This window comes from Littorina saxatilis, linkage group LG4, assembly GCF_037325665.1.
Source record: "Littorina saxatilis isolate snail1 linkage group LG4, US_GU_Lsax_2.0, whole genome shotgun sequence".
Classification (NCBI taxonomy): Eukaryota; Metazoa; Mollusca; class Gastropoda; order Littorinimorpha; family Littorinidae; genus Littorina; species Littorina saxatilis.
Genome location: NC_090248.1, coordinates 30,838,023 through 30,850,837, shown reverse-complemented (window position 1 = coordinate 30,850,837; position 12,815 = coordinate 30,838,023). Strand labels below are relative to the sequence as shown.

General features: G+C 41.4%; 2 protein-coding genes across 4 annotated transcripts in view; one reads left to right on the top strand and one right to left on the bottom strand.

The window, feature by feature from the left end:
* Positions 1 to 3,590, top strand: part of LOC138964474 (venom serine carboxypeptidase-like) — a 68,592-nt gene extending 65,002 nt beyond the window's left edge. For all 3 annotated transcript variants that reach the window (XM_070336441.1, XM_070336442.1, XM_070336440.1), the window contains 2 exons: positions 973 to 1,197; positions 2,240 to 3,590. In XM_070336441.1, the coding sequence (XP_070192542.1) occupies positions 973 to 1,197; positions 2,240 to 2,335 (321 nt within the window). In that variant the 3' untranslated portion in view covers positions 2,336 to 3,590. The remainder of the gene's footprint in view (positions 1 to 972; positions 1,198 to 2,239) is intronic.
* Positions 3,591 to 5,309: 1,719 nt separating this feature from the next.
* Positions 5,310 to 12,811, bottom strand: LOC138964473 (protein UXT-like). The gene is made up of 5 exons (XM_070336439.1): positions 12,554 to 12,811; positions 8,308 to 8,389; positions 7,657 to 7,730; positions 7,031 to 7,202; positions 5,310 to 5,855 (listed from the first exon to the last, which is right to left on the bottom strand). Exons 1-5 carry the CDS (start codon positions 12,613 to 12,615, stop codon positions 5,790 to 5,792), a joined length of 456 nt encoding a protein of 151 aa, XP_070192540.1. The 5' UTR covers positions 12,616 to 12,811; the 3' UTR covers positions 5,310 to 5,789.
* Between the last annotated feature and the right edge of the window lie 4 nt (positions 12,812 to 12,815).

Sequence of the window (12,815 nt, the reverse complement as noted above, 5' to 3'; positions counted from 1 at the left end):
GACCTCCCGATAACGAGGCCGACGTCTTACCACCACGCCACTGCGCCCGTCTTTAACTTACACTAACATACACTGTCATACACAAGAATCAGCTTTTATTCCTGATCGGTCGTTAGTTCTAAGTTCAAGACGTATTTCATGGCACATTCAACGTTAGGGTTCCTGGAGCTCCAATGCACTTTAACTCACACTCTCACACTAACATTCGCTGTCATACACAAGAATCAGCTGTTGTTCTTGATCGGTCCTTTATTCTTAGCTAAAGACGAATTTTATTGAACCAGATTTGAGTTGGTGTCTGTTGATTTACGGGCTGATGCCCAGTGCAGTAATATTTGAGTTGGTGCCTGGTGCCTGGTGCAGTAATATATAAGTTGGTGCCCAGTGCAGTAATATTTGAGTTGGTGCCCAGTGCAGTAATATATAAGTTGGTGCCCAGTGCAGTAATATTTGAGTTGGTGCCCAGTGCAGTAATATTTGAGTTGGTGCCCAGTGCAGTAATATTTGAGTTGGTGCCTGGTGCAGTAATATTTGAGTTGGTTCCCAGTGCAGTAATATTTGAGTTGGTGCCTGGTGCAGTAATATTTCAGTTGGTGCCTGATGCAGTAATATTTGAGTTGGTGCCTGGTGCCTGGTGCAGTAATATTTCAGTTGGTGCCTGATGCAGTAATATTTGAGTTGGTGCCTGGTGCAGTAATATTTGAGTTGGTGCCTGGTGCAGTAATGTTTGAGTTGGTGCCTGGTGCAGGAATATTTGAGTTGGTTCCCAGTGCAGTAATATTTGAGTTGGTGCCTGGTGCAGTAATATTTCAGTTGGTGCCTGATGCAGTAATATTTGAGTTGGTGCCTGGTGCAGTAATATTTGAGTTGGTGCCTGGTGCAGTAATGTTTGAGTTGGTGCCTGGTGCAGGAATATTTGAATTGGTGTTTGGTGATTTATGGGCTGATCCAGCTATACGTTGTGTAACGCAGGTGCTGCACTACACGGGCAACCTTGACGTCATCGTCAGCGTCCCTATGACGGAAGCCTTTCTGCAACGCTTGAACTGGCGACAGGACTTCGGCTATAACGGCATATACAACGGGACATCGAGCTGTGCCTCCGACCAGTACTGCAGAGCCGACAGGAGCGCGTGGTTCGTCAACAACGAGCTGGCTGGCTGGTACACCACTACAAGGTCGCCGTCGCTCACCAGGGTAAGAGAAGAGGCATCACTTTGCATTGTGCATGACACTGGTCAGAAATCCACCAACCTTCACTCCCCCCCCCCCCTCCCCGCACCTCACCGTTCATCAGGGAAAGAGAAGATGCTTCACTTCGCGTAGTTCTTGACACTGTTCAGAACTCTAGAAGTCCCCCCCCCCCCCCCCCCCCTGTAATTATAAGCTTTTTCTCATTATGTCAAAAGTAGATGATTTTGTTTGAAATAGCAAATTGTTATTTGTAGGTACATGTAATATTGTATACATGTAGAGCGCAGAGAGCACGGAATAACTTGTGATTTGTGCTGTACAGGTAATCAATATTATTAAAGGTACATGTATCGTATCTATATGGGGAAAGTTTTCTGGAGAGTGTATTTATGACCCTAAGAATTAAGGGGGGTGTCCACTGTGCCGTAGACACACCTGCAATGATTTGTTCGAAATTCTCCGTAACTATTTAAATTGATTAAATGAATTTTAGTCAAGACACAGGTTTATCCTTTCAACTCTTTGGTGTCAGAGTACCGGTTCTATTCGTCGTCATATCTTATTCAGTGCTGGTGGCTGTCCGTCCATCTACGCAGACGAAAACCGCTGGATTCCGGAATTGACATCTCTAATTTCACTAGCGCGTGCACGTATCCTGCTGTACGGGGCGAAAATGTTGGACACAGCGTGAACTAAACTCTATTGGAGAATAACTATATCTACCGACTCGACAGACCACCCGATACAGCATTATACATTTAGATGATTGAACGTTACAAAGTTCATATTGTGTCGTCGTATGTGTTGTGTTCTAGAGGTTCTTATGTTATTGTTTACATGCATTCAATGTAAAACTAGTGTGATTTATTACATTGTTAATTTATAAAGCGCGAGGAGGAGGAGGAGGAGGACTGAGGAGTAGTAGTCATGTGCGTTGTCATCGTGTCAAAACCCCACACCGAACTGTGTATCTCTTGGGGTCATTTGAGACAGTTTGTTGGCCAAGTCAAGAGTGGACCTTACGGGTATTCTGTGTTTGTTCCAGGTGATTGTCCGCAACGCCGGACACAACGTGCCTGCCGACCAGCCAGAGCGTGCACTCGCCATGATGAAGAAATTCGTCGCTGGTCAGTTTGAGTGAGGTCAACAGTCACGTGGAAGGTGGCGTCCACTAACTTGAGGATATGTTGCCTATGAATGTCGAACGCAGAAGAAGAAGAAGCTTCCAATAAAACTTGTCTCTTATGCTTTCATTAATGGTCGGTTTATTGGCAACCTTGACTGAGGAGATTCGTCGCTTCAGTCTCAGTTTCAGGCTAATAAGGAATGCGTTGTAATATTATATAGTCAGTTTGTTGGCGAGACACGCTCATGTTGAATCTTCGAATAAAACCTGCGTTCTAAACTGGATAGTATCTCCTTTGTCTTTTGTACTTTTATCAATGGTCGCGGTTGGTCGTTCACTTTGATGAGGAGATTCGTTGCTGCTCAGTTTGAGACCAATGGCAAATTAAGGAATGTGTGTTGCATTATCAGGGCTCCCCATAGCGCGCGTCCCTGTGTCCTATAAAAGAAACCGAAAACACGAACTAGAAATGACAAATGTATCGAGGGGGTCCCGGGACGCACTAAACTTTATAAGAGCGGGTCCTGGGACGGACTCGATTTCCTTTATTGTGCGTACCGTAAGATACCATTTTCAGACTGCAATCGTCATCTATTGCGAACCTGAGGTACATAACGGTTTTTATACTGTATACGTCTCTAGGCAAGCACCACTCTAACAGGGTGACCCCCCCAAAATGCAACCCTGTTGACCGAATCACTTTAAGTTTGGATGACATACATTTCAGCCTATGCATGGCCCTTCCACAAAGTGGCGATTTTGTACTTTAAATGTTCTAACTTTTGTGAAAATTTCAAAACAAATCTGCCAAATTCGGCGATATCCTCAACAGAACGAGATTTGACATTGAGCGGTGCGGTAACAATTCTTACCTGATTTAAACCCTCCAGATTTTTTTTTACCTTTTGGATTATCAGGATGTCTGAGTATTCACAAACACCCCATTCACCCACCAGATCATCGGTGACCTGCAGAGAAAAGTTACAGCTAGGTTCAGGGCAATCCCTAGACAGGAAAGCTATTGGAGGTGTAATTTGGAACACATTTTGGAGAAAAGGTAAATGTCGGACCATTTTACCTACAGACTCGAAATTTTGTAAAATAGTCGTGGACGAACTGAAGTTCATGCACAACAACTATGAAAATATTTGCTTAACTCAAATGACTGTATTTGAACATTAACCTCGTGTAGGCCTATTTGGATTTTGAAATCTTATTCTGACATCTGAGAAAGAAAGAAAACATGAAAATAAAAAGGACAGGAAGTCAATTGGAAAGTGTGTGCGTGCGTGTGTGTGTGTGTGTGTGTGTGTTGCATTCATCAAGGTGTTGTTGGATTGTCGTGTCAACCTGGAATATTTCAATGAAAAAGACACTTTACAGACCCTCGGGACTCTCTCAAATTCTGCAGTGGGGGTCAATGGACCCTCTAAATATTGAAAGTGGGGGTCCCGGGAAGCACTAGGATGGGTGTCCGTAGGTAGCCCTGGTGTGTGTGTGTGTGTGTGTGTGTGAATATGTGTGTGTGTGTGTGTGTCAGAAGAAAGGAGAAAGCCACAAAAACAGCGAAAGGATATTCTTACCTAATCACACACACTCACACACGTACGCACGCACCAGCAAACACCCTGGCATTACTTTTAATAATGAAAAATTCAGTGTGATTGTTGTTGGTGATGGTGTTGTTGTCGTTGTTGCCATATTTCATTTACACTGAAGGAAAAAAGATCATGCACTGATGCAGATTAAACTGAAGAGGCAGATCGATACATGTACAACAAAAAAGATCAGAAAGCAAGAAGCAAACATCTTAAGGTAGCACCACTTGTCTTACCTTGTTTTGCTGTGATGAGCCAAGCCCGCATTGGAAAATAAAAACAGATAAAATAGGTGTACATGAGTCTGTGGCTATAACCCTGTGCAAACTTCTCGTTTAGCCACTGAAATTGCAATAATGCCACCCATTTTGTGTGTAATCACTGGAAAGAAGTTCCATGCCATGTCATAACAAGAAATTCCTACGAGGTAGGAAAAACACCCCCGTTAAAGGGAAATAACCTTCTCAGTTGGTGGCAGTGACTGAGTGAGAATGGTTATTTCCCTTTGACCATTAAGATGTCCCTCTATAAGTCCTTGTATAATTTTAATCCACCAATAACTCCCTAACCGTGTGTTTGACTGGTCCCAATTTTTGTAAGGACCGTCTCAGGAATGTATAGAACCTGTTCACTAAGTTTGGTGACGATCGGTCCGTTCATTCTTGAGATCTATATGCGAACACAAACAAACAAACAAACACATCGAGCGAAACCTATACACACCCCTATACCGGGGGTGTAATAAAATGGAGTTTAACAGCCAGTTGAACGGTTCATAAAGGATCCCTTTCGTTAATGTTGGCTGACTGTGCAGACTGGTAAATGTCAAACCTAATAATGCACCATGATTATTTCAATTGCCAGTGGGTAGATTTCTGTATTCTACTTCTCTTTTTTTTTTTAAACACATTCCACTATTTAACCAAAAGGGGTGGTTTGCAAGAGAAAGTGCCCGACTGGTTGCTAGGGAACCATGCAAGCGCTGGTTGGGATTGAGATTTCAACCAATCTGACCAAGTGCTTGCAATGGGTCCCACCCGGTTTGGTACTTTCTCGTGCACACCTGGTGCCAGCTTTCAATCCCAAACCACTTTAAAGATACACTGAGTTCAGAAATGCAGAGTTTGTTTCATGTCATATACTATGTGTAGATGTTCTTTACATGCCTCTCTGAGCACAGCCAATGTTTCAAATCCTCTTACAGTGCTCTTTTTCCACACATCTGCTCAATAAATGAATGCCAACAATCCTAAATACAAGTAAGACATGCGTGTTGATATTGATGATTTTTTTTAATAAGTTTATAAATTATTAAGGGAACTAACTTTTACAAGCAGCAGCAAACCAATTCATCCCAAACTGACGAAAACACTTTCAGTCATTTTCATTTTAAATATTTATTCATTTCCTAAAACTTCAATGCACATTTTAACACAGAACCGTTCCCATGCTGCACATTTAATGATTAATCTAACCCAGCCCCGAACCCCACCCTCCACCCAGACAGACATACACACCACCAACACCATCGCGCAAATTCTCCGCGCAAAAACACACACACCTTCCTGCCCTTTCATCCACTGACATACCAATTAACACACACTCACATATACATCAAGCACCAAAAGTGTACACCTACACTGCTCTTTTGTCAATACTTTCTACAGATCAATACCATGTGATATAATTCCATACAAACTCCAGAACACATCTCTACCTCTGTCTCTCTCTCGATCTCCCTCTTTCTGTCTCTGTCTCTGTGCATTAATCATTCAGCGCATCGATCAAAGTACGATAAAAATACTCCCAAAATCCCCTGTATGCGCATATGCCCACACACAAAAGATACAGCACACACAATTAATACTTTGTCATACAAACAGGTCCCGTCTTGGTCTGTCAGGCTCATCACTGATACTTTGAATTTCTCTCAGCCCCTGAAACATAACATTTAACAGTTATATCTGTTACTTGATGTGCAATGTGTGTGTGTGTGTGTGTGTGTGTGTGTGTGTGTGTGTGTGTGTGTCTGTGTGTGTCTGTGTCTGTGTCTGTGTCTGTGTGTCTGTGTGTGTATGTGTGTGTGTCTGTGTGTGTGTGTCTCTGTGTGTGTGTGTGTGTCTGTGTGTGTCTGTGTGTGTCTGTGTGTCTGTGTGTCTGTGTGTATGTGTCTGTGTCTGTGTCTGTGTGTGTATGTATGTATGTATGTATGTGTCTGTGTGTCTGTGTGTGTCTGTGTCTGTGTGTCTCGGTGTGTCTCTGTGTGTCTGTGTCTGTCTGTGTCTGTCTGTCTGTGTTTCTGTGTGTGTCTGTGTGTGTCTGTGTGTGTCTGTGTCTGTGTGTGTGTGTGTCTGTGTGTTTGTGTGTGTCTGTGTGTGTGTCAGTTGTACTGTACATGTATCAGTAGACTCTGAGTTTGCAAACGCACGCATTCAAATATTTGAGACATTGACAGTGAACTACAGGGTTCTGTTTACTAATGCGCCATGCCTATTTGGCTCATAAATTCTGACGATATCCCATTAGGCCACAAAAAAAAAAATAGGTGTGGTTACGGTAACATAGCCAAAAAAAATAGGGTAGGAAGGTAGGCAATCACTTTTTTTTTTAAACTTTTTTTTTTTAATGTGTACAAATTAAACCTACTTGACATGGAAATAAGTGTGCGACTCGAGCGCTTTCGCTTTTATTGCGTTTTCTGCACTCGTTTTTTTGGTGGTTTTTTTTGACAAATGTAATAAAAAGTTATAGGGTCGGGCCCTAAAAATAGGGTAGGTCGGGTAACCGTAACCACACCTATTTTTTTTTTAGGCCTTAGAAATCCATTCGGCGGGGCATGCCTCTAGACCCCTCCGAATATTTGGTCATGCGCGCCTTCTATTATGTGCCATTCGAATTTGTTCTATATATATGTGTTCATTTTAAGCCCAGATTGTGAAATCATATTTTTGGAGGATTGACAGTGTGTGTGTGTGTGTGGGGGGGGGGGGGGGTCTACTGTACCACCTTTATATAATATAAATCCTTGCAACTGAATTTTTCTCCTTGTAACACACCAGCCATTTTCACACAAAAACACACAGCGCATCTCATGAACAATTAACACACTTACCTCCAAAACAATTTTTATGTGTGCCTTGATTTCAGAGGCAGTTTTGGTCAAATCCTCAGTCTTTTCTGTTAGGAATGCAGTTTTCTTGTCGATAAATCTCACCGCCTCCTCAAATGTAAATTCCACGAAGAAACCAAAGCCCACGCTCACACAAATTCTGGATGTGTTTGGGCTGAAACATTGGAACAAACTGGAATTACAAATGACAAAAAAATCATCAAATTAAAAACAAAAGGATGAAGTTCTGCAGAGTTCAACATGTTTTCTGGATTTAAGCCTGACTCATTTTTGGTAAACACATGTACATGCATTCTGGCTATGATACATTGTGAACATTATAAAATTCAGGTTTAAAAAAAAACCAACTGTCATTGATCTTTAAACACAACACACACATGGTAGTCTTTCAAAGTACCTCCGTTTGCAGGTCCATTGTCACATTAAATGAATCTAAGAAAAAATGTCCACCCTGCTTTCAGTATGTGACATCGGGCCTTTCAATTAAATTCAAATTGATAGCCCTCTACCCCCCCCCCCCCCACACACACACACACACACACACAAACCCTCATTAACTGTAGAATACCCTGTCCATTTAATCACCAAAACAAACAACATTAACTTACATATTTGCTTGTACATAAAAATTACAGCCAAGGTCGACCTTTGTTTTCATAGGTCTGGTATCAGCACCATCTTCCTAAAACAGAATAACACAGTACATGTAAAACAAGATGCAACACTTCTTTACTTTTGCACTTAGATTTACCTGGGTCTCAATAAGCAAATCTAATAGAAAGGTTAGGCAAAATGACGACCTTATTTGCATCATTAAAATGTTTGTTTTGACTCAAATCTTATCCAGAAGCTAAAGTCTAAATCACTATAAAATGATAACCTCGTAATTACAGTATGTGAAAATCAATGCCTTCAACTTCAATCTTTTCACACAAAATGAAGAGTGTGCCATGGCTTTTCAGTTAGATAACTTAGTCAGTGTGTGTGTATGTGTTTCTGTGAGAAAGGGACATACAGACAAACATAGATATAGAGATTGATTATCTATTGATAATCATGATTTATACATGTACATGAATATCATTGAATTACACAGTGTTGTTACAGCTAGCTATCATAATGCATTTATAGTTTCTATTTTTAAACTCACTTGCTATAAAAATGGTGAGCATTAAAATAATAATCCCATACATCGATCGTGCCATATAAGTTGGTAATTATTATTAACGCTATGTTCCTTATCATTATCTTTATTATACCTTCAGTTTCTCAATCATTGTTTTCAGCTGTAGATATTCACTGATCTGTCCATAGATCTTGTCTCTCTGCTCGAGGATGTTGCTGAAAAATATTGTGAAAGAAAGATTATAATAACATAAATTAACAACAAAAACATGCTCTACATTAAAGGCACAGTAAGCCTCCCGTAAACCATCACTGATACTGTCAGGCTTTTACACACAGTACAAACAGCCTTCCATTTGAACGCTCACCGAACGGGAACATCCTAGGTGCCCTACGTAAAGAGCGAGCAATTTTCTAAGAATTAATTTTTCGGGTTGTCTCCATCACGTGGTGAAAAAAAAAGAGAGAGAGAGAGAGAGAGACAGAGAGAGACAGAGAGACAGAGAGAGCAGGGGCGGATCAGTTGCTTTGTAAGGGGGGGGGCACTTTGAATCGAAAGTGAATGTGATGGGCGCGAAGCGGCCGAATTTGCTAGGGGGATCCGGGGGGGCATTTTTTTGCCCAAAGAAGCAAAATGGTGCCATCTGGTGCCATTTGAACTTAGAAATGGTCATAGAATCAGCATAGAAAAATCTTTTTTTTTTCTTCTTTTTTTTTCGGGGGGGGGGGCACGTGCCCCCCGTGCCCCCCCCCCCCCCCCCTCGTCCGCCCCTGGAGAGTGAGACAGAGAGAGAGAGTGAGACAGAGAGAGAGAGAGAGAGAGAGAGAGAGAGAGAGAGAGAGAGAGAGACAGACAGACAGACAGACATACAGATCCGACAGACAGCCATGCAGAAAATATATATACACACTCATGCACACGCACACACAAAGGGAAGTGTCTGCCGTTTGAACATGTAGTACAGTGCTATCGACACGTAGCGTTATCAACACGTAGCGCTGCACTAGTACATTGGGTTTTCAAAAATAGTGATATCGACTCGTTGGTTTCTATTTAGACATAGTGATAATGGCATGTGTGAATTACAGCCCTGATATGGCCCTTCGTGGTCGGCTGGGCGTTAAGCAAACAAACAAACAAAATGTGTGAATTGTGGCAATAGCAATACGTGCCGATAGCACTATTGTTTTTGGCAATTTGTGTCGATAGCACTACAGAAAATAGCGCAAACGATACATAGCACAAATGACACGTAGCGCTAGCGGGACGCACCGGTTCAAATCAACCAGAAAAACAAGAAAAATTGCGTGTTTGTGTGCGCGTAATCCTAAGAACCTTAACGCTCTTTCTTCGGACACTCAAAAGCAAATTCAGGGCTGGAAGACTATAAAAATTTCACTTTCTGCAGACTGAATCTATGCTTTCTAATCAACCGGAAGAAAAAGAAAAAGAAAATTGCTGAAAAAAATCTGCGCATGCGCGAATTACAATATGGCCACAGAAATTTTAATCGGTGTATTTTGACAACAGCGCAGCGGTATGGTGCTGGTGAAAGAGTGAGAGCAAGTGTGAGAGAGATCGAGAGAGAATGGTGCTCCGTTTTTTGTTTTATTAACATTTTTTTATTTCTCAAATAGATCAAATAGATCAGAAATATACAGAATAGAACAATTAAAAGTACAACCTACATAAAACAAATTAATCATACAGACACAAATCACCACATGTACTGTTCACACAATAATCATATGCAATACACACTATACACAAACACACACAGCTAACACCAGTGATGTACATTTTAGTCGGTCTCCGGTCTCTGACCGATCCAATTTCCCCAGGACCTATAGCTTTAACCCCAGCAGGACACAGGTCCGATTAACCTACAGAAGAAGTGGTCAAGGGTCCGATCGTTTTTGACAATGAAGCGGGCATGCGGACTGTTCAATTTTCAAGAGGAAAGCTTGTTTCGGTTTTGCCAAGCGAAAGTAAACACTGCGTGAGGAAAGCTGGTTTCGGTTTTGCCAAGCGAAAGTATGCACTGCGTGTGACCAGTTTGTTGAGTGAACGAGGCACCATATGGGATCTGATTCTTTGAATTAATTTATCCTCAAGTTGGATCAAGAAGAAAAAAAGAAAACCGAACCCATATGGTGCCTCGAGTGCATTCATTGGCTCAGCAATAAATCGTTGAGAGAGGATTCAGTGCACAGAACTTGGTGTGTACGGCTCGAAGAAACCGATTGTGTGTCAAAACCCAGGACATGATCCTGAAAGCAAAACTTGAGGAACCTGCAGAACGGTCAGATGCCTACCTGAAAAACATTGTCGACAGATGGGCAGTGAAAAAAAACCGACAACTGTTCAAATAACTTTGAAATGTGATTCAATCCTTTGAGTATCTAGTCATGACAGTCGCGGAAGGTGGAAGAATCTTTTTAAATGCGGTTTTACGAGTCGTGTTTTTGTCCTATTGAAATTGCAATCTCAGGACACTGTGTCCTATTGATTTTCAGTCTTCAGGACAATTGTCCTAAAGGCTGCTAGAAAAATGTACATCATTGTAACACTCTCAACAATCATAACAACTTTATGGGAGAGGAGTATGTGCACAAATGGAATGAAGAAGACATTAGGCCAGGTTGGTGTAATATTCTGTGAAAAAGAAAGTTTTCAACTGTTGTTTAAAAGAGCTGAGAGAGGTGAAGTGTCTGACAGAGAAGGGAAGAGAGTTCCAGAGTGGTGGTGCAGCACAACAGAAGCTTCTTGCTCCGTGCTGCTTCCCGTTGAAGCGCTCAACTTTCAGTAGCCTGGTGTCAGCGGATGATCTGAGTGTGCGTGATGGGGTGTATATGTACAGGAGTTGCATAAAGGTACTGAGGGGCATGCACTTCCTGAGAAGACCTTGAAACACAGACAAGCGACTTTGTACATGACACGCTGTTCCACCGGCAGCCAGTGGAGTGTGTACAGCAGGGGAGTGACATGCTGTGTTTTCTTTGACCAAAGGATGATGCAGGCTGCAGCATTTTGAACAGTTTGGAGAGGTTGGATAACTAACGAAGGACATCCAATCAACAGGGCATTACAATAGTCTAAACAAGACAATATGCAGGAAGTGACAAGGGTTTTTGTGGCTTCTTCAGTGAGAAAGTGACAATAAGTTTTAAATCAAAGTCAGAATCATGTAGCTGTATTATTTTAGAACTTTATGGTCATCTTTATCATCTTAAACGTTTACTCGTCACCTGAAATGTAATGTACTAACTTAGTACTGGAAAATCTGATTATAATACGACAGTGATTTAGCTTTGCACATGCATCAAAACTCTTCCTCACACAAATCCAAAAACAAAAAGGCTGCCAACGTTCCAAAATTCAGAATCAAATAACAAGAACAGTAGCTTGTTGGAACGTTTGTTATTGACAACAAGAAGAGCAAACGCTCGATCGAGTCACTTTCGCAGTTCTGAATATTATATGAGGCATCAGATGGACAGGAAGAAATTGCTATTCACAACACAATGAGTCACGTTCACATAAAATTTGAGCCCGGTCACTTTTATAGTTTCCGAGAAAAGCCCAACGTTAAGTTGTGTGTTGCCGAACAGAAAAGGCTAGTTATCTCCCTTGTTTTTCTGATAACGTTCGTAAAAGGCTACAGATGTAAATACTTTGATGTAAAGAATAATCCTACAAAGTTTCAATCACATCCGATGAACTTTGTCAAAGATATAAAATGTCTAATTTTTCCTTTGACGCTGACCTGTGACCTTGAAAAAGGTCAAAGGTCAACGAAACCATCGTTAAAGTGTAGAGGTCATTGGAGGTCACGACTAAACAAAATATGAGCCCGATCGCTTTGATAGTTTCCGAGAAAAGTCCAACGTTAAGGTGGTGTCTACGGACGGCCGGCCGGATGGCCGGCCGGCCGGCCGGCCGGCCGGACAGACTAACACTGACCGATTACATAGAGTCACTTTTTCTCAAGTGACTCAAAAACAATACATTCACAAATATATATCAACCCAACGGTCTTTTAAGTGCACAGACAAAAAATTAATACCGAAAACTTATCTGGCTGATTTTTTCTTCCGCCTGCCATGAAGCCACATCATTCATTCGCATGCGGCTCCGTGGCATGTGGAAGAAAAAATCAACCAGATAAGTTTTTGTTATTAATTGTTTGTCTGTGCACTTAAAAATAAAAGACCGTTGGGTCGATATAATTGTAAATGTATTGTTTTGTCAATTGATAACAAACGTTCCAAATCCAACAACCTACCGTTCTTGTTTTCTGATTCTTCCTCACACAGTCACATGCACACAGAGAACGATTTGTCAACATCATTTAACATTTTCTTGAAAGAATAGCTTACTTCAGATTCTGTCGCAGTGTTTCGTTCAAGAAAGTTTCGTAGGCGAGCACTTTCTCTTCCATGCTTGTTCAGTATGTCAGAGTACCTTCCCTTGCAACTTGTTTCTTGGGGGATGACTTCATGATGTATCTTTGAGAAATGTCAAATAGAAGCAGTATGTAATTGAAACTGACTTCTCATCAAATATGTCAAGTAGACAATTCAAAATTTTAAATTCTGATGAAGTACAGTTGATTTGTTTATTTATTGTACGTACATAATA

Coding starts and splice junctions, on each gene's coding strand:
- LOC138964473 (XM_070336439.1), bottom strand. CDS start 12,615: ATGGAAGAGAAAGTGCTCGCCTACGAAACTTTCTTGAACGAAACACTG. Junction 7,731..8,307: donor CAATGATTGAGAAACTGAAG/GTATAATAAAGA, acceptor ATTCTGTTTTAG/GAAGATGGTGCTGATACCAG. Junction 7,203..7,656: donor TTTTATGTACAAGCAAATAT/GTAAGTTAATGT, acceptor CCAATGTTTCAG/CCCAAACACATCCAGAATTT.